The sequence below is a fragment of the Lactuca virosa genome, chromosome 9, assembly GCF_052849685.1.
Source record: "Lactuca virosa cultivar CGN04683 chromosome 9, Lactuca_virosa_CGN04683_v6, whole genome shotgun sequence".
NCBI lineage: Eukaryota > Viridiplantae > Streptophyta > Magnoliopsida > Asterales > Asteraceae > Lactuca > Lactuca virosa.
In genome coordinates, this window is record NC_136434.1 from 32,221,437 (window position 1) to 32,246,279 (window position 24,843).

At 33.4% G+C, this 24,843-nt stretch overlaps 3 protein-coding genes and 1 long non-coding RNA gene across 4 annotated transcripts; 1 reads left to right on the forward strand and 3 right to left on the reverse strand.

Moving 5' to 3' along the window:
- Positions 1 to 1,094: 1,094 nt before the first annotated feature.
- On the reverse strand, positions 1,095 to 1,424 carry LOC145139101 (L10-interacting MYB domain-containing protein-like). The gene has a single exon (XM_079073044.1). The coding sequence runs from the start codon at positions 1,422 to 1,424 to the stop codon at positions 1,095 to 1,097; it is 330 nt and encodes a 109-aa protein (XP_078929170.1).
- A 7,627-nt stretch (positions 1,425 to 9,051) lies between these two features.
- Positions 9,052 to 12,271, reverse strand: LOC145140700 (uncharacterized). The gene is made up of 2 exons (XR_013722243.1): positions 12,093 to 12,271; positions 9,052 to 9,282 (listed from the first exon to the last, which is right to left on the reverse strand). It is a non-coding gene; the product is annotated as an uncharacterized LOC145140700 (long non-coding RNA).
- A 2,081-nt stretch (positions 12,272 to 14,352) lies between these two features.
- On the forward strand, positions 14,353 to 16,290 carry LOC145135627 (RNA recognition motif (RRM)-containing protein). The gene is made up of 4 exons (XM_079069879.1): positions 14,353 to 14,672; positions 15,102 to 15,211; positions 15,319 to 15,506; positions 15,600 to 16,290. The coding sequence occupies exons 1-4, from the start codon at positions 14,500 to 14,502 to the stop codon at positions 16,038 to 16,040; spliced, it is 912 nt and encodes a 303-aa protein (XP_078926005.1). The 5' UTR covers positions 14,353 to 14,499; the 3' UTR covers positions 16,041 to 16,290.
- Positions 16,291 to 16,928: 638 nt separating this feature from the next.
- Positions 16,929 to 20,535, reverse strand: LOC145137256 (anthranilate synthase alpha subunit 2, chloroplastic-like). Its single transcript, XM_079071399.1, has 10 exons — positions 20,216 to 20,535; positions 19,439 to 19,623; positions 19,150 to 19,339; positions 18,831 to 18,982; positions 18,624 to 18,739; positions 18,303 to 18,549; positions 18,146 to 18,202; positions 17,911 to 18,063; positions 17,650 to 17,817; positions 16,929 to 17,568 (listed from the first exon to the last, which is right to left on the reverse strand). Exons 1-10 carry the CDS (start codon positions 20,373 to 20,375, stop codon positions 17,245 to 17,247), a joined length of 1,752 nt encoding a protein of 583 aa, XP_078927525.1. The 5' UTR covers positions 20,376 to 20,535; the 3' UTR covers positions 16,929 to 17,244.
- Positions 20,536 to 24,843: the final 4,308 nt, after the last annotated feature.

The following is a 24,843-nucleotide window of genomic DNA, read 5'->3' on the forward strand; positions in this document are numbered from 1 at the left end:
ATCATATCAAAACATTGTATAGGACATCCGTGTATTAAATCTTGTGTATATGCATGCCCGGTTTCTTCCGATTCATTAGCTTTTATTCTTCCAATTCTTTTTTTCTTTTTCGAACCAATATCAACCAATAGCATGAGAGTATAAGGAAACCGAAAAACTCACCTTCCTTATCCATATGTAACATGTTACATATTAAATACAAATCACATAAATTTTATAACATAAACCATAACATTAATCAATAACATTAAAATGGATGACATATAACTCCATAACATAAAAATCCATGACATAAAAATCCATAACATAAAAGTCAATACCAAATAACAATCCTAAACATAACACATAAACAACCTAAACTTAAAAATCCTAAACAAAACACATAACAACCCTACACATAAAAATTCATAACATGTACCATAATATAAATCCATAAAACATAAAGACAAAAACATCCTAAAGTCATACTAAAGTCAACCAAGTAACCCAAAATTCTTTCCCGCACTTTTCACCCACAACTCACAAGTCTAAGACTCGAGGCGTAACCAAATTTTCCTGTTACCAGCATTTTCAGCAAACAACATAAGAGCAGTGATGTATTTCGGATCAGAATCTCCCCACTCCAAGCCTTTCAATTTTTGAATACATTCATCCATCTCCTTGTCAAGATTATTAGTTTGCGCGAATGCCTGAGCCGCCTTCATAATTTCCTTGCCAACCTCTCTTATGTCATCATCCAGTGTGTTCGTGGGTGCATTTCGTTTTCCTCTTTTGTTTTTGGACCGACCAGACGAATCTCCACTTGCATGTGATGCACTTGTAGGTGGGGGTGCTGTTGAAGCTGAGGCTGGGATATCCATTTGAGGTGGTGTATCTACCATCTCGATATCCTCATAATCTTGTGTAGTAAAGACTTCTGCAGGATGAAGGAGTGTCGAAGATGGTCCCCAACTAGCAGCATCGGTCGAGGTCGCACCTGGGTGCATAGATTAGGGTAAAGGAGGGGTACATTTCTTAATTTCTCAACCATCTTGTTCAACTGTTTGAAAAATTGATTTTATTATTATACTTTAAAAAAAATAATGTGTTTTAAATTAAAAGATTACATTCGCCTCCGCTTTCCACTCTTCATCCGTCATTTGAAACGTGTTTGTGACAGGATTATAGAGATTCCCAGTTTTGTTTTTTAATTTCAACCAAACTGCATACTTGCTTTTCAAGTAGTCATAACGATATTTTATTTGTTTTTTCTCAACAACAAAGTCGTGTTCTTTTTTTAGTTTTTCAGCTATTGTATTCCATGAGGTACCTTTGAGACCACTACCCTCCTGACCGTTACTTGTCAGTTCTTGGATACATGCATCAAGAAAAGTTTTGTTCACAAAATCCGAAGACCAACTAGCTCTACTTCTCTTTTCTGCCATGTCTACGGAATAAATAAATGTTTAACATGTTATGCAAATATATACACATATTTGCACACATAAACACAAATATATATACATATACACACAAATTTGCCCACACAACTATATATATACATATACACATGTACACAAATAGGTCATATTTATAAATATAAAAAATTATTAACAGATAAAATAAAATTGTTATTAAGATGAAAAGATACAAAATGATAAAAAATAATAATAATAATAATTCATCAAAAATAATAAATTGTTAATTTATAGTAAAAAAAATACCACACTCTAGTGTCTTGAATGTTTCAAGAAATATTTAAAATAAAAATAAAAATCATATATTTATAAAAGTAACATCACCAACATAAACCTGTCGCCTTAGATTCACACTACTATTCTATAAATTGCATGTTTCCAACATTCACTTTCTGTATATTATTTTCAAAACTTTTACTTTTTCATTTACCTTTTTCATATATAACCTTCACAGCTCTAAAGAGATACAATACCACAAAGATATATGGTTACACAACCACTTGAGTTATATATAATTTTCAAAGTCACTCTACTAATTAATGTATGGGTGTTAATGTTTAGAATTCATGACAATTTATGTTTTTCAACATAATTTCATATGCACCAATTTTGTTTTTGGAAGATATATAGTAATTAATCAAAAAAAATTCACTTCTTGTTTTCAAGAATTAGGAAATAACATGCATGCTCCCATGGAAATTTTAAGAATCAACCACATGAAAAACAAGGACAAAAAATAGATTCTAGACATGAAAACCAAGAACATGAAAAACATGGAAATTTAAGAATCAATAAATTGTGGATAGTTTTGCCCCTGATTATGAATGCAGAAAAAATAAGTACAAAATAAGATATACAAACCCGTTGATCAAGAACATGAAAAACATTGAAATTTTAAGAATCAATAAATTCTGGACAGTTTTGCCCCTGCTTATGAATGCAAAAAAAAATAAGGATGAAAAAGAAAAAGAAACATGTTGTTGATTGATGTTGTTGCTGCTGATCGATGTTGTTGTTGTTGATCGATGTAGTTGCTGCTGTTGATCGCTGCTTTGCTACTGTTATTCGTTGCTTTGCTTGACAGCTATGGATCGCAGGGAGGTTAACGTGGGAGGGATATAGGGTATCGACGCAGCTTTGTTTTTTTACTCGGTCCATCAAGTTTAAAGCAAGGACCGAGTCCTCTATTTTCATTGGACCAAGTCCTAATGTTTGGATCGAGTCCCTTAATATATAATCAATATCAAACGTGCTAATTGGTATTTTATGGACCAGTCCCGCTTTGGACCTAGTTAGATAGCATATCAAACGACCCCTTAGTAGAACATGCGGCACAACCATTTGAGTTAAAAACTCTACAATGTATTATGTATGCATGTATCAAAATGCATAACATGGTAGTAGAAGATAAATGACGAAATATTGCACATTATATCCCAACAAAGCCCAAACACATTCAATTTGAATCAGGAACAACACAATATTTGCAGGGTCGTTGATATTTAAGAAGCACAAAAACACATACAACTTTGAGAAGACTTTACAGATTATATATACGATGGCACCGATGATGATGAATAGTGTATTTAGAAAAAAAAAATCGTCTTGTAATGTCTTTTTTTCAATTATATTTGTTTTTATAATTATAGAAACTTGAATAAAAAGGAAATAAAAATGATGACTTGGAAATTATTTGATGTTATAACATGATGATAATTTCCTACAATGATGTTATAACATCATAGATGATGTGGCATTTGAGGTGGTACTTTTTTGGTGTTATAACATCATGCACATACTCACTAGTCTAATGGACCGTTCAGATTAACCATAATATATGGTTGGACCAACCCCATTGCCTTCAGCAAGTATGAATATGTTTATCTAACTAAATATAAGTCTGAAAATTTCAAGGTGTTCAAAGTTTTGATAAAACAAAGTAATGAATCAAGACAAAGGGATAAGATTCACAAATCCAATAAGGATAGTGAGCATTTTAATCAAATGTCTAACGATCATCTAAGGAATTGTGAAATCATTTCACAACAATTTCCACTCAAAGATACAACCACAAATAGTTTAGTTGGAGGAGAAACCAATCATTATTTGATATGTTTCATGATGAGTCATACTATGCTTTTGTACAGCTCATTGATTATGACATAAAGACTGTTACAAGAGTCCTTAATCTTGTACCAATTAAGGTGGTTTCCAAGACAGCCTCTTAAATGTGGAGTGGGGTTCCACCCTCACTACACATAAAAAAGTTTGGGATTGTAAGGCTTTTGTTCGTTGTGAAGCGCTCGAAAAAATTAAACTTGGGTCATAGAAGTGTTACTTCGTTGAATATACTAACAAGCCTTTTATAAACCAACAATTTATCGTAATTAAGAATCCAAAAGTCAATTACAAAGGGTACATTTGCAGTTGGATGAGCTTCTACTCGCAGACGGGTAAATATAAAGTTAAACATCACCATTAAATTACGGTGGCACTTTTACCATCTCCCTCGATCCAAAGATGCGGTGAGGTGCACAAAAACAATGAAGATATGCTAGACATCCTTTATAATAAAACAATAAATAATTGTGGCTTGATATATAGCTAAAATTAAAGATCTATAATGAAAGATATAAGCTATAGAGCAATTTGTTTTTTGTTTTTTTTTCGTAAATATTGCATCATTTTGTCTTAAAATGACACGGTTGCATTTTTGTATGAATAGCAACTTTTTTTCATAAGCTGGAAAAATGTGAAATGATATTGCATACATCTATCATATGACAATTTAAGGGTAAGCATAAATGCACTGAAAACCAAATTAATTGAACCATTATAACCGGACCAATACTAAAACAAAACAGGTGATGTTTTTAATTTTTGTTAACCGATTATATATGGTTCGGTTTTGGTTATCATGTGAAATTGACCCACCAATAACCTAACCGAACAATTGACATAACTTGAAATATAAAAATTAAAATTATATCATTTATGGAAATCAAAGGGTCACGCACATGAATTACATAAAAAATAGAGGTATATATTTGTCTAAAGTTTACATTGTTTCACGATGCAAAATACGTCTATGGCTATTCGTTAACTCAAAACCTAAAGCATTATGCAGATTAGTTACATAAAACAACAGAGTTATAAACTATATTGTAACAAAACCAAAAACTTGTAAAACTATCAACTTATAATTCTTTGTTTCTCACAATTTTTTTCCTACATGTATCACTCTGTGCAACCACAATATAAGAATATATGTATCTTTTTATAAATCTAATCATCATGGTCCATTTCAACATCTTCTTCCAATGTAATTTCTGTTTTTAATTTTTAATAGCTGCTAAGTACTTAAAACAAAAAGTACATTGTTATTAAAAAAAACATAAACTTTATGGTTGCAAGAAGCTTTAAGTTCTGGTTCTGCTACGACTGATTGATTGCAAGAATCTTGATTTTTATAGCAATGTACTTTGTATTTTTAACTTTTTATAACAATGCACTTTCTACTTTTTTGATAGAATTTAGCCAAATTTTTGATAGAAAATACATTGCTATTAAAAAATATAAACTTTCTACTTTTTATAACAATGTACTTTGTATTTTTGATTTTTTATAGCAATGTACTTTTCCCATGCTTTACCCAAACAGACCACTTGCAAAAATAAAAACCAAGACAATTTCAATTAAAAAACAGAAGGTGGGCTGATTTCCAAGACTACTTCAATTAACCTAAAAAAATATAAAAATAAATGAAACAAATAAATGTAAGTAAGATGCTATAATGAAAATATATATGAAAGTATCTTGCTATTTATTGCAAATCGCCTATGGATTGTTAACTTTATGATGTAAGCTTATACCATCACTTTCTGCCACAGGGGAAAATTGTTAAACACACAGTCACATACACACAAATATATGGTCACATACACCAACAGTCACTTAGATGCACATAGTAACACACACATACACACAACACAAGAAATTAAGATGCTATGAAAAAGGAATCAGTGTACCTTAATGAACGCACATAAACATAAACAAACATGAACAAAGTAATTTCTTAAACGAACAAATGTAAACAAGGAAGATCGTGTGTCTATGTGTGTTTTCGTTTATTTGTTCGGTTAAATTTAAATGATCAGGCCTCGTTCGTGTTGGTTTACAGCCTTAGACTACATACTCTCATGACAAAGAGAGACAGCAACGTGAAATATGCTTTAGTTATTATCATTTTGCTTCGATATAAGATCAGGATACAAACAAATGAACTTCACCACAAAGTTAGTGTTGCTCATTTCTACAGCAACAAACAGTATTATGGAAGAGTACTTTGGCTTGTCATCTTTGTTAACCAGCAGGATTGCCATTCCATCTTTTATGATTGTTTCTTTGGGGCCTCTGAATAAGTTATCAACCTCAACGGTAGGCAGTTTCATAATATTGTTCCAAATCCGTTTTAGTAGGGCTGTAAACGAACTGAACGTTCAGCGAACTGTTCATGAACCGTTCGGCGGGAAGTTCCTTTATGTTCGTTTATTTAATAAACGAACGAACATGAACACAAATTATCGTTCGTTTAGTTAAACTAACGAACATGAACAATGATCTCGTTCGTTCAATTATGTCGTGAACGTTTGTTTACATTGTTCGTTTATGTTCGTTCATATAAGTTCATTTTATGTTCTCATATGTCTAACTGTGTTTGATTACATTAGTGTATTATATGTTCATTTATGTTAATATATCTTCAATTATGTTTTTTTATCTTTGTTCATTTATGTTCGTTTGTTTATGTTCGTTTACCATGTTCACGAACATAAACGAACGAACATGAACAATGTAATTTGTTAAACGAACGAACATGAACAAGAAAACTCATTTGTTTATCCGTTCGTGTTCGTTTATTTGTTCGGCTAACTTAAATGAACGAACATGAACAAGCCCCGTTCGTGTTCGTTCGGTTCGTTTACAGCCCTACGTTTTAGGAACTTCATGGCTTCACTTTCCTTGTTTTTAGGTCCCCTGTTCACACAAACTACTGCTAAAGCTGAAAAAAATAGTCACAAATGAAATGTACAATGAAATAATAGGTAATAAGTAGTGGAGATTGATGCTCACTTGAGTTGAAGATTTTTTCAAAAAAATGTAGTTTTTTATTTGGCTCGAAGCCTTATGCCTTCAAGGATAAAAAGCCGCATTTTTTTGAAAAAATCTTCAACTCAAGTGAGTATCAATCTCCACTACTTATTACCTGTTACACTTCGTTGTAAATTCCATCCCTGGTTATTTTTTTCGGTTATGACATTAGTTTGTGTGAAGATGGAACCTAAAAAAAGGAAAGCAACGTCATGAAGTTGCTAAAATTGATTTAGAACAATATTATGAAAGTGTCTACTGTTAATGTTAATAACTTGGTCAGAGTCCCCAAAGACACAGTCATAAAAGATGAAAAGGCAATCATGTAGGTTAACAAAGATTGCAAGCCAAAGTATTCTTCCAGAGAATATTGTTTGATGTTTCAGAAATGAGCAACACTAAATTTGTGGTGGAGTTCCTTCGTTTATATCTTGATTGATCATATATAGAAGCAAAATGATAATAACCAAAAGTATATTTCACGTTGTTTCTCGTCGTCATGAGAGTATCTACAATCTATTATATGAGATAGGCTCCATGAAAAATCAAACAAGTCATCTCAAAGATTCAGAAGGAAATAATATGCCGCATTGGTAATTAAGAAGCTTACCAAAAAGATCAGTCTCAATGCATTTTAAAATAACCCAACTCCGATCTTCAGGTGTCTAAAAATCACCATCCATTTTTAAGAATTATGATGCAGTTAATTCGCAATGTCATGGTACCCAAATAATGCAACCATGTAAAGCGGCATCAATCCGTGACTACTAGCGTTGGTCAATGTTATGATCCCACATCGGCTGAAAAAGTACTATAAGTTGGTGGCTTATAAGTCTAGGTGTCCACTCCTCCTACTAGTGAGTTCTACAGCTGGGCTTATGACATGTTACAGGCCTAGTATGGGATGGGTTCGTATGAGTCAACAATCAACAGGCCTTTGTTCTTATTTACCATAAATTTAGTCATTTGGAGGTTTCCAGTTGTATTGCCACTTCTATTTTGAAGCTCCAAGTCCTCTTCTTCCATCAATCCCACAATAGCTTCAACAAACTTGGTGTTTTGGGCTGATGTTGCAATATGAAGTGCAGTTTCACCATTAACAGTGATGTTAAATCATACGAGCTCTTTTCGGATTGCCTTGATGAGATTTGAAGCTTCGTAATCTCCATTAATTGAAGCTTCGTATAGAGGAACATAAGTATTGATGTAGTCTTCTCTTCCTCCAAAATAGTTCCAAAGTCAAGTCAATGCTCCATTCATGCAAGGACAAGTGGAAATATCCATTTATAAACACGATTAATTATAAAGAACTAAAGATGCTAAAATTTTAAACTGCCCCTTTACTAAGATTACCAAAAATGATTGCAAGGATACTGCAACAGAAATATTAGTCCTAGTTAGAACATACCAACAATTAGATCTTCACAAGGAAGATTGAGATTGAGTGGTGGTGTGCTCATATCTTCAATTGCTTGCTTTGTACCATGTGCTATGAAATCATTAATATATATATATATATATATATATATATATATATATATATATATATATATACTAGCAATGTTAACAGGCCGTGCTAAGCACGGCCCACGAATGGCGTAATATTTTAGTTAAAATACATTGCTATAACGGCTAAAGACCAAGGTACATTGCCTGCAAATATTTTTGTTGGAAGTACGATGAAATAACAATAAGAATTGAAATAAACCATCATCTTGTGTACTCGTGCTTCCAAGCTCATAACTACATAAATACTATATTCAGAGATGTTCACATATTTGAAATAAGCATGATGGTATAAAAAATATATAAAACAAATACATTGTCGCAATCAACAGTAAAGAAAACTTAGAAATTACCCAAAAAATTTATCCTATTTTAGAAAGAAAAGATCAAACTATATATTTTGAGAGTTTGAAGAGACAATACTTACAACGAACTCACATGCAGCCAGCAAATCAAATGTTATTTCCAGTTCTTCCTTCCCAGTTGATCCATACAACAATAGGATATGGTATCCAACCCAATAGTTATATTTAATTGAATTTTAGTTGCAGAAAAATAACTTTTTACATAAAATCATATAAACACTATGTCCCAAAGAAATTAGTACGAACATTATCAACTACAATAGTTAAACTTTTTTGCACATATGTTTTATTTCCTTATCATGTAAACATGACCACGAAACCAAGAAAAAACTGAAGTTAGATTTCGACTTTACAGTAATCAAAAGTGATAATAAAAAATGCATGAACACTAAAACTATACAAAAAAAACGCAAAATGAAATATTCCTAAATAGTATGTAAAATATTTGTTAATTGTTAAACACTTGAAATGAAAAGATGGAAGAAGAGGCATACCTTCACAACATCAACGAATCATGTTTCCTCCTGTAAAATACACATGCCGACTTTATGTAATTTGCATTTTATGGTCGATTGAAAGAAAAATAAATCATTAAAGAACTAAAAACATTTAGGGTACAATCATATTAACTACGTTAATAGCTAGAAAATTTGATTATTTCTAAATAACTAATTTCCATTACACTATATGAATAATCAAAGTACTGGAAGGCAGAAACCGCAAAGTTGTGTCGGAAGTAGTGCAACACTCTTCATTTTCTTTGACATCATCGATTGCAACCTCCCCTACTCCATGAAACTCACCTAGGAAATCAAATATTAAAAAATAAATAAGAAAGTAAAACCAAGAACCCAAAATTCAAATAAGAAGATGAAGATAGGAGATAATTTGCAACTAATAAGAGCATATCCACTAATTAATGTGTTCATAGATATGAAATTTCTTTTGAGGCATTTCAACAAACATGTTATTGGCATCCGACATGAGCTCATAAAAAATGCATAAGAATTCACACAAACCGAGTTGAAAACTTGCACGTTTGATCAGTTTAACAGAAAAAAGGGAATACTCAGAAAGCTTCGATTACAATTTCTAATGACACATATGCCATAATGAAGTCGCTTCTTGTATAATCGATAGACATGTAATGCTTCAAAAGGTAATTTTGATTATTACTAATTCCAAAAAATGAAAACAGCTAATCGGAAATAAAAAGCAGAAAGAATGGCCACTTTATCAGTGTTGAAAGTCATTTGGGTTCCAAAGAAAAGTCAAACGGAAAAACGGAGAAGAAGCGACCGAACCTTAAATCTTAAACAATCTAAAAGAGTATAGAAGAAAAGGAGGTGTAAACAACTTGAAGTTGTTATTTCAAAAAACTAACCATATATGAAGTAAAAATTAGATTTTTGAGACTGGTAGCTAACTCAACTAAAAATCCCAAGCAGAATTTCAAATTATAATAAGAAGATGAACCATTGGAGATTAGATTACCAATTTCTCATGACCTTGAACTCTTCGTTCATGAATTTTGGACTTGATCAATAAAAAAAAGCTGATGTTATATGAATCTATGATGGTGGTTGGCCTGCAATGAGATGGTCGACTGGTGGAGGGGAATTGAGGCAGCGACGCGAGGTCGTTGCGATGCCGATGGTCGATCATCAACAGGATGAGAGGAAGAGGAAAAGAAGGAGACCTTCAATCGTTCAGTTTCTTGTGTCTTTTCTTAATGGGACAATGGAATCGAGGCGATTGATTTAAAGGAAAAATGGATCATGTCCTTCTCGGTAGAAGTAAACTATTGGTGAATTAACGGTGAAGCCATCTCTTTAATTTGACAGAAGCGGTGTTAATTTGGAAGAAACGTGGCATGAAAGAAGGAAGTGGAAGGGGCGGTGGAGAAGTAAAGGAGGTCAGCTTGCAACTGATGTTTTTAAGAAGTGGAAAGCTGATATGGATTGATGATTCAATGTACAAAATCCAAATGGAGTCTATCCATGCTTATATGTAAAGATATTCGGCTGATGTGTACCGCCACTTAGCCAACATGTGACATCCACCTAGATCTTTTTGCTGATACGGAGGCTGCCCACATGTCAACCTCTAAACATCCTCTCATTTTAAATGGAGGGTTCTCAAGCAATGAGGTTTTTGTATATATATATAAGATATATATATATATATATATATATATATATATATATAGAATGGCATCATGTCATTATGATCAAAAGTTTGAAAATACCTGAAATAGTAAAAGTAGTTTTACAAAATTTCTACCCTATAGTCTAAGGAAGCTAATTTCATTTTCAAGTTGATAAACATTACATCATAAAAACTTAGAAGACAACAAAACTAAAAAGATGTTACTTTATTATTAATTTAAAATCCATATCTTTTAGCATTTGGGAAAATAATACCATGTGTTACATCTAGAGTAGAACATTCTAAAACAGAAGAAACAACTTTGCTGCTTAGAAAATCTTCATAAGTTGAAAAAAATATGAATCCAAAGGAATTTCTCTCTAAAAAAAATAATAATAATAAAAAATAAAAAATCAGTGATTGATGAATATCGGGCCATCTTCCACCAAAAGAAGTTGGTGTTAGTGTTATAACAAACCAATATTGCTTAAAAATCAAATCTGTAGCTTCCATCAATTGAAAAGGAACTGATGTTGACCGATGTGGCGTTGTCAACGCGATTTATACCAACTTATCAGTTTTGAGGAGCACTTGTGAGTTTTTGAGGGACACTGATTCATTGTATATAGGTTCTTTTAGGAACATTTGTTATGAGTTTTAGAAGATCGTTGATTAAATATTACATATGTATCTTCTGTGGAAAAAGTTAATTTGAGGTTTCATTGTTTAGGATGAAAACAGAAATACACAACAACAAAGCAGGAGCCCAAAATGGAACTATGCAAAAGTTACAGATTAAGGATGAGAGATTGTTACCATGACCCAGAAAAAAAAAATTCAACAGAAATCTTTTTACAGCGTAATATATAATAGGATTTTTCGGGTTCGGGTTATACAGGTCGGTTTGCTTGCCCCAAATAAGGATTTTTTGTTTTTTTATGCCAAATTTAAACCAATAATTTTCCTTGTAATAACATATCTTCAACTAGTTATTATTTATATTACAAATTACATTGAGGCATATTTATCTTCTTCCACTATCAAACCATTATTCAAATAGAAATCTGTAATAACTAAGTACTAACCCTAAAAAAGGACTTAATTTTACTTGTTTCATTAACAATAACTAGTTTCAAGTTCCAAAAACAAACTTAATTTCATGTTTCAAAAGTAATAACTAAATGCTAAGCCCAATGAAATACACCTAATTGCTAATTTCAAGTTTTTTCAAGTTTTCAATAAAATTACAAATAATTTAAAAACCCTAACAAGGACTTAATTAAAAGAATTCATCTAAAAACTTGATTTCAAGTTTCAACAACAAACAATAGCTAACTATTAACCCTAAGTCCCTAATTAAATAAACCTAATTTTTAGTTTTTAGTTTATCAACACAATGACAAATAATGAAAATTTGAAATAACCTGACAATAAGTAATAGCCTAAATAGGACTGAGTTGTTTACTTGTTTCATTGTGATAGTTCGAAATCGCCGGCCGGTGAGAAGGTAGTCGGACGCAGGAGTCGGCGGCAGCAAATCCACGGCAACAGTAAGCAGGGGGCAGGGGGCTTCATATGTCTTCTGTCTTCTGTTTCTCGCTTCAGATTTTCACCAACAAATTATCAAAAGGCTGTGGGCTGCCTCTTATTTCACTAAAAGTAACTGGGCATTAATTTGGGGTTTGTTGTTGTTATAAAGTGGGTGTTTGGATAGCTTTTCAGACAAGTCCTTTTTAGAAAATAACTTTTTGATTCATTTCTTTTTCCAAAAGATAGTTTTAAAATGTGTTTGTTTAAACTTTTAAAGAGGGAAAGGGAAAAAAGGCAAAAGTTGCCAAAAGTCACACATCCGTGACTTTTTAAAAGCCTCATTTTTCTTCTTCTCAAAAAGCTAATTTAAAAGATCTTTTTCAATTACCAAACAACTTTTTAAACTTTTGACTTTTTGAAAAAGCCAAATGTCCCAAAAGTCATTTTAAAAGCAAAGTCAAACACCCTCAAAATATGAAGTTAAATTAAAAAACGATGTATGAAATAAGATCGTAAAGAACTTTATTTCATTATTTGTGGTAAAAACAACTAAACTTTATAATATATAATACTCACTATTTATACTAAATAATTTAAAAGGTGAGGTATGTTAAGAATGTTCATTATAGTGATGCATAACTATACTCTAAAACTAGGGGTGACAATTGTTGACACGGCACGATAAAAATACACGACACGAAACGAAATTGAAACGAAACTGAAATTCGAATTCGTGTTGGTGTTAAGTGTAAAAAACACGATGTCGTGTTCGTGTTTAAAATTTTACACGAAATTGACACGATTTAATATTTATTTGTCGTGTTTTTCGTGTTTTTCGTGTTTTGCGTGTTATGTATGATTAAATACTAATTAAATAAACTAATTTTTTATTATGTTATCTTTGTCGTGTCGTGTCGTGTTTGTCGTTTTTTAATCGGTTCGTTTTCGTGTTGGTTAAAAAAAACACGATATCGTATCGTGTCGTGTTCGTGTTACATAAAACATTGTCGTGTCGTGTCGTGTCAGACAAAAACACGACACGATGGTCCGATTTGTCACCCTTATCTAAAACTCATAATAATGTTTGTTATAATATTCACTGATTATAGAGAGTAACGGGGGAATATGAATAGTCATTCACCAAATAACACTTCCCTTTAAATGATAATTTTATTATGTTTCGTTAAAACCTTAATAAGTAAAACCTTATGAAAAAACATTTTTTTAAGAAAAAAAAAATACTTGTAATAATTCATAACATGCTTAATATTTTTAGACTACCTAGACACTTGGGTTGGGATACTTTAATTATGAGTTAAATATGTCAAATATAAAAATTTAAGTTTAAAAATTATATAATTTAGAAAGTTTTATATACCAAAATATGTATTTTGATGTTAAAACGGCGAAAATAATTGATGGGTTTTTTATTTGATGTGTTTTATTTAATTATATCTAAAAGAATAGAAATATATTTTTAATGTGTGTTTTATTTAATTATATCTAAAAGAATATAAATATATTTTAAAGAGAAAATATCATAATAGTTTTTTTCCAAAGTTTTTTTTATAAAACAGCCATAAAAATGAAAAAAAATATCAAAATAGTCATAATTTTTACAGGCTATTATCTACAAAAATATAGGTAGCCTACGAAAATGTTTTTTTTTAGATTTTCGCAGCAAGCTAACACCTGTGAATTTTAAAAAAAAAATTAATTTTGAGATTTTTGTACGCCATCATGGGAAGCCAAATTGTACAATGATTGTTATAAAGTTCATATGAATTTTTTTTGTTTTAATATTTCTACTGAATAGTTACTTTTATCCTAAAAAAATGACTTTCTTAACATGGGAGTAGAATATGTATATGAAAAACTCATGTTACAAAGAACAAAATAAAAAAATTTCAGCTGAATTTAATTTTATATGCAAAATTTAAAACGAAGTTGAGTTTTTTTTCATATTTTTCACCTACTAATCTATTTTGGAGCTAAAAAGTATAATTACCCAACATCCAAATTGAAGTGTAACATTTTCATGAAAAATCATTGTTACGATTCAAATGGAATTCCTATGAAAATTATGAATATTCGAATTTTGAAAATAATTTTTTTTTCATTTTTCACTGTCGAAAAAGTTTATTTTAAGATTTAAATGAATTTAAAAATATAATTTTATTTTCATTTCTCTCTTACACTATTTTTTTTCTTTCATCTCTCTCCGGTCACCGGAACATAGCGTTAGGGTTTATAATTGGATCAGTGTTCTGAATTCGCCTACGCTTTTCAACTACATAAGCGAATACTGGTTATCAAATCTGCGTTCGTAAGCGGTTAGAAGTATGAATCCACTGACATTAGTGAAGCGTATTCAGAACATAAATTCAAAGGAAGCCTCATTAGGTATTTCCGAGGATGCTTCATGGCATGCCAAGTATAAAGATTCAGCTTATGTGTATGTTGGGGGTATTCCCTTTGATCTCACCGAAGGCGATCTTCTTGCCGTTTTTGCTCAGTAAGTTTCCTAATCTTAGTTTGAATAATGAAAAAAAGTTATCTATAGGAGAATCATGTGAAGATTGCTTGTTTGTTCGTTCATGGTTGTATGAAGTAGTAGTTTTCTTTGGAAGCATCGATGTCAGTGCTCAAATCCACCTATTATGATATGATCGACATCATGAATTAGGGCATGAATCTAGTACTTGTCTCCTGTACTAGTCTCCTAACAGGAGACGATTCTTTGAAGCTTATACACACCTTTAGACACACCTATACATAACCTGTGTTTATATACGCCATGGATTAGTAGTTTGATTATGTTCTGTAGAACACTGATGATAATCTTGTAAGCTTTTGAAGTCAAAATTGATTATGTTGCTGCCTGTTTTAACTGACATTCATGAAAGTGGAACATTTTGTTAACCTAGTTAGTAACATGATATAGGTATGGTGAGATTGTCGATGTGAATCTTGTTAGAGACAAAGGAACTGGAAAATCGAAAGGTTTTGCTTTTGTTGCATATGAGGATCAGAGAAGTACAATTCTTGCTGTAGGTTGGTCTCTCTATCTATCTATCTATCTATCTATCTATCTATCTGAATTCTGAATTTATATCTATCTATCTATCTATCTGAATTCTGAATTGATTGTTGAGTTGCAGATAATCTGAATGGTGCACAAGTTCTTGGGCGTACTATAAGAGTTGATCATGTTACTAAATACAAAAAGAAAGAAGAAGAAGATGAAGAGGAGGAACAGAAGAAACGAGAGGCACGAGGAGTGTGTCGTGCTTTTCAGAGAGGTGATTGTACGCGTGGCGCTGGATGCAAGTTCTCTCATAATGAGCAAGTAAGAAGTAACAAAGATAATCTATTAATATTGTATCCTGTTTGGACATTAGTTTACTTTGATTCTTTCTCTTTGTTTTGGGTTTGAATTCAGAGAGCTGCAAACACGGGTTGGGGTCCTCAAGATGCTAAGAATTCAAGGTGGGAGAATGACAAGTTTGAAGACCCAACAAGGAGTGAAAGAGGAGGCCCAGGCCCAGGCCCATCAAATCGAATGCATGACAAAGATGCAAAAAGTTTGAATGTTGAGAAAGAGAGGTACCAGAAACGAACAGATACAAATGCAAGAGATGAAGACACCAGAAGAAGCAGTGACAGAAGATTGAAACATGGGAATGGGAATGGGGAAAAAGTAAAACCAAGGAGGTATGATTCCGATGAAGATGGTGATAGGAGGAAGGAGAAAAGGACGAAGCAGGAATCGGAATCGGAATCGTATCGAAGAGAAGGTGACAGAAGTAGGAGGGAATCTGGGTCTCGTGACCACAGAAGGAAGGATGAAGAGCACCGTGTAAGTGTAAGATCACACAGATAGTTTTGAAATTGTTAAATGGCGAATCTGGCAGGAGAAGCCAATTATGTATGTTGATGTCAAGATGTTGCTCCCTTGATTCTGGTTATTGGCTGTCAATCTGTTGTTTTGAGGTTTTGTAACGTGTTTAGGTACATCTTTTAATTTTTTTTTTTTTACAAATTAATTTCGTATGATGTTCTACACCTTAAGTTTAGACAATGTTTTACCTATTTTTCCACCAGTTTAAGTAATGAAGTAGGTCTTGTGGGTATTTTTACACGAAACATGCAATGATGATTCGTTTTAGGACCAAATGGCTGAAAATTGATTGCATAGTTTCTACTTTCTAGAGTAAATTACATAAACCGTCTTTTTTATGTCTAAAAGAATTTTTCCGGCTGGGACAATTCTTTAAACTTCTCATTGTTGCATGTTTTGTCCCTACCAAACATAAAAAAGACAGTTTTACCTTATAGATTTCATTTTCAGATTTTTTTTATCATTTATTTGTTATTTATCATTTTATAAAACCAAATCCATTACCCCCACCTCCTTTTCTTTTTGTATCTAGATTAGCATGGAAAACATTAAGTCTGTAATGTTTTGGTTTCTTTTTTTGTAACAAGTTACAAGAACGTTAACGAACTTGAAGGTGTTTACATGTAAATAGCAATCATCAATCATCATCAGTTATAAATAATTCATCTTCAACCCATCTCAGCATAGCAAATAGCAATCATCAATTGCATAATCCTATGGATGAAAATGATTAAAAGAAAGAAACTAGAAGAAGATTTTGTGTTTACAAATCCATCACAACTACAAGAGAACCTAGGGTATACACATGGCTACGCGGGTGGAGATCACTGATGGTGGGTACGACTGGTTGAAGGTAATGGAGAGAAGGGATAAGGGCAGATGTGACCCAGATTTTTCTTATTTAAGTTAGTAATAATACATGTCGACAAATACGCAACAAAACAAAGTTTAACATTCTTTTAGGGACAAAAATCGCAAAGCAGATGAAACCGTAGGGACGATTTATGTAATTTAGTCTAGTTTCTATCAGTTGCATAGATTAAATTGGTAAAAAGATGAAAAATGAGGAGCATTTAGCTGTTATGCTATGTCATGACTCAATACTCATGAGCTAAAACCATGAATGCCAAAAAGCTTGAAAATGGCTTTTACTCCTGAAAGACTGGACTCTCAAACCGGTCTCATGTCATTTGTCAACAAATGATGACTCAGCAAGATCAATAGCACGTGCAAGACCCGCAGCCTTGTTCTCACATTCCCTCTGCTCATCACCAGGATCACTATCCGCCACTATACCCGCCCCCGCCTGAAGATGAGCCACCCAATCCCGCCTCTTATTCACATCCCTATACGAATACATTGTATCATAACGTGCTGCTGTAGGGAACACAATCGTTCTCAATGCCAGAGCAATGTCCATGTCTCCTGTGAATGAGATCCCTCCAAACCCACCACTATATGGCCCACGCCTATTCACCTCCAACCGATCAATCAGTTCCATCGCTTTCACCTATTTATATATTTGTTTGAGTAATTATAAATAATGATGAAAAGTAGAGAAAGAGAAGAATGAATGATTTAGAAACATCACCTTAGGGGCACCACTGACTGTTCCAACAGGTAATGCAGCACGAAGAGCATCCCAACTGCTCAACTCATCAAGAAGCTCTCCGCTCACTGTCGAGCTTATATGCATCACATGAGAATATCGTTCCACGTTCATCAGCTTCTCTACTTTAACAGAACCCGCTTTTGAAACCTAACCAATATGCAAATGGCATTACTCTTTAATTATAATAATAATAATATAGTTTTTTTTTTTTTTTTAAAAGAAAAAGGAAAAGAAGCAGACCTTGCCAACATCGTTTCTTCCTAGATCAACAAGCATGATGTGCTCTGCACATTGTTTTTCATCGTGAAGAAGTTGATTTTCCAACATGTAGTCTTCTTTGGGTGTCTTCCCTCTCCTGATCGTCCCAGCAAGGGGTCTATTTGTAACTTTTCTCTGTCAACAAAACACAAAATTTATAACAGTTTGGTTGCCTTGTAGGAATGGAAATGTTAATTATTATTATTATTATTATTACCTTCTTGACACGGGTAAGAATTTCAGGACTTGAAGCAACAAGGATACACCCTCTAGCCTGGGTGCATAAAACACAACACATCATCACATAAATAGCTTGTAATATGTGTCTTTTAAAAGATAAAATACCAATTACAGGTTTCAAAAGAGCAGACAACCTGTAAGTAAGTCATATATGGACTGGGGTTCACGATTCTGAGTGCCCTGTAAATTTCAAATGGATCTGCAAAAGTACGCCTTTCAAAACGTTGACTTAACACAATCTGAAATATATCCCCAGCCAAAATATGTTCTTTAGCCTGTAAAACTGCTTCCTTGTATGCTTCACTTGTCATGTTTGAGTTTTTCAAAGAAGGCCCAAATAGGTTGGTATACAGCTTAATTGACCCTGGAGAAAGTCTTGGTCTGTGTACACAAGTCAAAAGTCAAATCAGAAAAAAAATTAAGTTTGACTTTTTATTTAAAATTGTAGTACTCACGGAACAATATCATGAACTCTAGACACTAAAGCCTCCAATCGGTCTGTTCCATCTTTAAAAGCTTCATCTACAGAAGAATATTGATCCAATCGCACCCAATGTATAACATACGCTTTCTGTGTGTTTTACATATTAAAAAAATAATAACCAGTAGCATTATAGAAGAAGGCCTAAGTTGATAATGTTAATATATTATCATGGTCAAACCTTTTCAACATGGTCAAACACAATGACATCATCATAAAGGCCAAGATGAACATCCGGAAGGTTCCTGTCATCCTCTGGTGCATTTGAAAATGGGATTTTTTTCTTCTCTACATATCGCACTGTGTCATAAGAGAAATAACCAACCCACCCACCTGTATTTACAGAAATTGGAAACTACATAAATAATGTTATTGAACATTATTTTTTACATATTTTTATTATTGATAAAGAAATGTAAGTACGTTGCTTTTATGAGTAAAGAATTGGAAGTATGTTGCTATTTTCTGCAAGTTTCCCTATCTCAAAATCTTATTCTTACCACAAAAGGCATCAGGGAGCTCATCAATTCTTTGAGGTTTCCATTGTTCCATTATCCTCCTAGGAACAACCATGGGATCCTCAACAAACTCCTCTGTTTTCCTCCCTTCATGGTGGTCCATAACTGTAACCATATTCTCTTTTGCCACAATTTCCATTGTAGGCTGAGCTCCAATCACACTGTACCTCCCCTAACAAGATAAATCCGCTACTTTAACATGTATAAAACAAAATCAATAAAAAAATTGGAAGATCATTTTAGTAGGATTAAGAAAAGAAGTGGTGCTCACAACATTGGAAGCTTTTAAGCCTGGTTCAACAGATTCGAATAAGAAACTTGGTGCATCACGATCATCTTCTTTGACCAGACACCTGTAAGCCAGAACTGGAGTCAGATGATCGGAAAATATTGACCTGTATAATGGAATCAGATTCCCATCCTTTGCAGCTTCCTTGAATTTCACTGAATGGTCGACTGCCAAAACAATATCAATCCCAAATCAAATCAAGTAAATGAAAGAATTAAGAAAAGAAATTATGTTAAACATATAAGGGCAGTGATCTAATGTAGCAGCTTTGGTAGCATTCAGGTAGTTAGCAAGCTATTAAAGTCCCTATATAACCTAAAGCATGCATCAAGGCAATAGTTCCACAAATCAACCATATTTTTCAGAGCAAAAGGGTCATGTTGATCTGCATGCTATTCCTTGTTGTTAATCTCAGGAGTCAGGAAACAATGATGTAATGTAACAGTTTTGGTAGCAGTCACGTAGTTGGATTGGGTTGTTAATGATGACATGACATGATAATATATAAAATAGTCTCATCTGTAATTCTCCTATTCATACTTGTGAATAAGATATCAATTCAACTCGTCCATAGTTTTATCATCTACTCTCCAACTCCTTTGATGAATTCGAACCAAGACTGTCAAGATGTTTCCACGAGGAATTAACATAAGCAACTAAAGTAGCAAACCAGGATTTGTCGAAAATGAGAAGGCAATGAGGCTATCAAATTGAGGATGTGAATTAATGCAAAATTAGTGGAAGTAAGAGAAAGAGTACCTGATGCAGTTGGAGATCGAGCAGAGCATCTGAGAGTGAAGGAACGAGAGGTGGCGCTGGAAAGAGCGATGGAGGGAGGGAGGGAGGAAAGACGAGGGTTAATGGAGGAACGGTGGATAGAGGGCGGGAGAAGGCGGTGGGAGATAGCTAGGGTTTCCATTGATAGTCAGAACATTGGACGGAGATGGAGGCTTATGTGTTTGGTGTCTTTTTCTTACATAGAGGACGACTGCTGCAACTGTAGAGATTCTGCGGATTTTATATTTCGCAATTGAAGTGCAAAGTGGCTAGGGCTGTAGTGCTTGTGCATGAGTCGTTTATCTCGTGCTGTGTCTGTCCAGTTAAGTGAATGTGAATTAACTGCGCCTCAAGTCAATTGACCATACCATAACTCTATTTTGGAAAGTTCCTTGGCTTATCAGTTACGGAATATGATAATATTTTATGAATCTTGAAAAGAAAAATAGTATAATACTACTAATAAATTAATTGTTGAAATAAAATTTTGTTATAAAACAGAAAAGGAGGTATTCACGAATTCAATGACTCGGTAATTGATTGCCTGTACTATGTATAATAAATAGATTGTGATAATATTAAAATAGGAAATCGACTAAACTAGCCATTTTATAATATAATAAAGTTAAAGAAAACAATCTTTTTCATCTTAAATGATCAACTAGTCTGGAATGAGGATTACAGACCTAATTTCGTGGCCGGTATCCATCCCAGTCTGTGGCCCCTTATATATATATAACATTTCGGACCCTTGCTTTTTAGAAAAATGACCTTTCGAACTCTTGATTTTTTGAACAATATGACTTTTGATGATTCAGAGAGGAACTGTTGTGGGTAAGTTTTTTTACAATAAGTTTTTGGGAATTTGACTTATTAAGGTAATTAAGTATTTCAAATGTTCACATATGGGTAATATTGTTTTTTTTGTACTCATTTACCCAACTAACTTGTTTCACCCGTTCACAAATAACCAACTTTACCGGCTATTGTAGGTTTTGGGTGATGTGGCATCTACGTGGCTTGTACGCTGCAATACTCATCACCTACGTGGCATTGAGAAGTGTTTACATTATAAGAAGGGTGAGATACGACTGCTTATTAATTAAAACCCTAGATCGATCGATGACATCTTCTTCCTCATCCTTTTCTTCCAAACGACAAGACGAATTGCAACCAGATCATCCATGTGATTACGACTTGCCATCTCGTATGAAGACATCAAGAACCCCAGACAATCCTGGAAGGAAATTCAGAGTTTGTCAAAACTCACTGGTAATTCATATTTTTTTACTTCTTCTTCATCCTTCAATTTAACATGTTTTTATAAATTTCTTGAAGAATGGAAAAAGTCCAAGCTGTAAATTTTGGCAATGGTTGGATGAGGATGAAGGGAGGAAAGATGGAAGAGGGCATTACAGGATGAAAGCAGAAGAAAGCTGCAATCTTACCTTGAAAATTTGTACCTTGGAGAATGAAATCAGCATATGCAGGATGAAGATTGAAGAAGAGAAGAACAAGAATAAACAAGAACTTGACAAAGTCAATTGGAAATTGTTTACACATAGACTTGCATTAATTTTCTTGTTTCTCTTGTATGTCAAAATGTTGTTTTAAATTATGTATTATGATGTAGTATGACTAAATTATGTATGCTTTTGTGATGTTTTCAATGAAAAAGGTTATATTCAATCATTGGAATGGAATTGTACATTGTAATGGAATTGTTATTAAACTTGGTAGTATAAAAGATAGTAATAAACATTTTAATGGAATTGAATCATTGTAATTGAATCATTGGAATGGTAGTGTGCAAAACTTGTAATGTTATTGTGAATCATTGGAATTACATTGTTCAAACAATGTAATGGAATTGTGATTACACTATAATGGAATTGTGATTACAATTGATATTCTAAAAGATGGTAATAAATTATAAACAATACAAATGGTATTAGAAAGATGTGCAAAAGGTGGTAATACATTATAAACATTCCAGGGAACATTGACTTCAAAAGATGTGTCAAAAGTTTTACATAACATAGTTAGACATTCATTACACCCAAAAGATGTGCAAAAAGTTAAACACTACACACTTAAACATGCATTTAAGCTATTCCAACTAGTTTTCAAAAGATGTGCCAAAAGATTCCAAAGTTAAAAGATGCCAGTCAAAGATGCCAAAAACATTAACAACAGTACAATAAGCCAAAAGTTAATCCAATTCATACGGTTTGTCATCACTGCTTCCCTGTTTTCCCTCCCACAATTTGGTTAGCATCTTCAACTTGAACTTGCACTTCAGGTTCAACTTCAGCTTGAACTGCAGGGTGAACTTCAACTTGGTTAGCATCATGAACTTCAGGATGTATTTCAGGTTCAACTTCAGCTTGCACTTCATCTTGAACTTCATGTTGCACTCCATCTTGGACTTCAGGTTCTACTCCATCTTCAACTTCAGGCTGCACATCATCTTCAAATTCAAGATCAAAAGAGTCAACATCACTTTCAGGTTCTATTTCAACTTCACTGTCACTGTCAATATCAACTTCATGTGCCAATGCATTATCTTCAAATGCAACCTTCACTTTACCTGTTTTGCATTACTTGAAAAGTTAAGTTATGCCAAATATGTTAAGTTATACAAGTTATATATAAATAAATATATCAAACATACCATCTTTCTTGGATTTCTTTTTCTTTGAACTTGCATTTGATGATTCCCCAATTGGTTTCTGAGGACAGGTTGTTCTATTATGCCCACTTTCCCTACATATGCTGCATTTCATCACACTTCCTCTTTTTGTGATTGAATGCTTTTTTCCTTGGTTTTCCCTCTCAATCTGATCCCTTTTCCTTTTTGTTGATGGTCTTCCTGGTAGCCTTCTCCTTTTGGGGGGCAATGGGCTGATGTAGTCTACATGAGGCCACATGTCACTACCATTTAGTGGGTTAATGGTATACCTGTAACAGTTTAGGTACATTGATGTGGTAAACCATGGTGACACATACTCCTCTACACCCCTGTTGAGGCTTGCAATGCAAGCATACCCATGCACACAAGGGTAACCTGTTAACTGCCAGGTTCTGCAGGCACATGTCCTGCTACCAATATCCACAACATATGCATCATACCCAAGTCTGACTTCATACTGTTGATAACTAGATGGTATTACTTTCCAAAACCTGTCCATATACACATGTTAAAAAACAAACATATATAAGGACAAACATTTTTAAGCACTTACCTTTGAAGATCCTTAAGCTTGGACAACTTCAGCCTAATGGTAGGACATATGGTTAAATCCCAAGATTGCCCCTTAATCTTCTGTCTATAAAGCCTCTCCATCACATAAATTCGAATTTCTTCTAACATGGTGATTAGTGGTCTCTTCCTGGCAACTTCAATCACAGAGTTGAAACTCTCAGATATACCATTTTCATATGCATCACAAGCCCTATCAGTCTGAAAAAATGCTTTACTCCAAGTTTTAGGGTCCCTTTCCATCAAATGGTCATAAGCTAGTGGCTCTAATTTCTTGATTTCATTCATGTGTTGTTCAAATTTTGCAGGGGTAGTAGCTGCAGCAGCATACCAGAAAAGCTTTCTAAACAGTTGGCCCTTAAACCTTTTCATGAAGTTAGCACATATGTGCCTAGTACATTGCCTATGCTCTGCTGCTGGGACCCTTTCCTTCACAGCCTCAAGTAATCCCTGTTAGCAATAGACACAAAACTTAAACAACAAAAACATAACATAAGCTAAAATAAAGATGGAAATAATAGAAATTGATTACTTTGTGTTGGTCTGATATCAAGGTTAGTCCATGCCCAACTCCCATTCCAAGGTCCTCAATTAGAAGGTCAATAAACCACTTCCATGTTTCTTTACTTTCCACTGATACAACAGCCCAGGCAATGGGATATATATGGTTATTTGCATCTCTACCTATAGCAAAGAGCAACTGACCTCTACATATGCCCTTTAGGAAGCAACCATCTAGTCCAATTACCCTCCTACAACCTTCAATCCATCCATCCTTCAATCCTTTGAAACATACATAAAACTTTGAGAAATATATGGTTCCATCAGGCATGACATCTACATCCATCTTCACTGTTGATCCAGGGTTAGTCCTTCTTATCTCTTCTCCATAGCTCCATGTTTTTGCATAATGCTCTTTCAAAGTACCCTCTATCTCCTGAAATGCATACTTCCTTGCATTTCTGCATTGACCAACACTTGCAATCAAATTAAATTTCTTGCTGACTTTAGCTTTCAACTTCCTTATACTCATCTTTGGTTTCTGAAGTATATGATTCATGAAATGCTTTGCTATCCATTTATAGGTAACAATGGACCCAAATTTGAACACTCTTGCACAATTATGCATATCATTTATAGATTTAATCTGGAATGATTTTTCACTGCTCATCCAGGTTGCCCACAACCTAAAGGGACAACCTTTACCCTGTTTATTTGTCTTACCTTTACAACATTTTACCAATAACCTTTCATGATCACTTTTCTCATACCATAAATCATATCCATTTTTGACTGCATAGTTGGTGATACACAACTTCAATTCCAATGGATTAGAAAACTTCATACC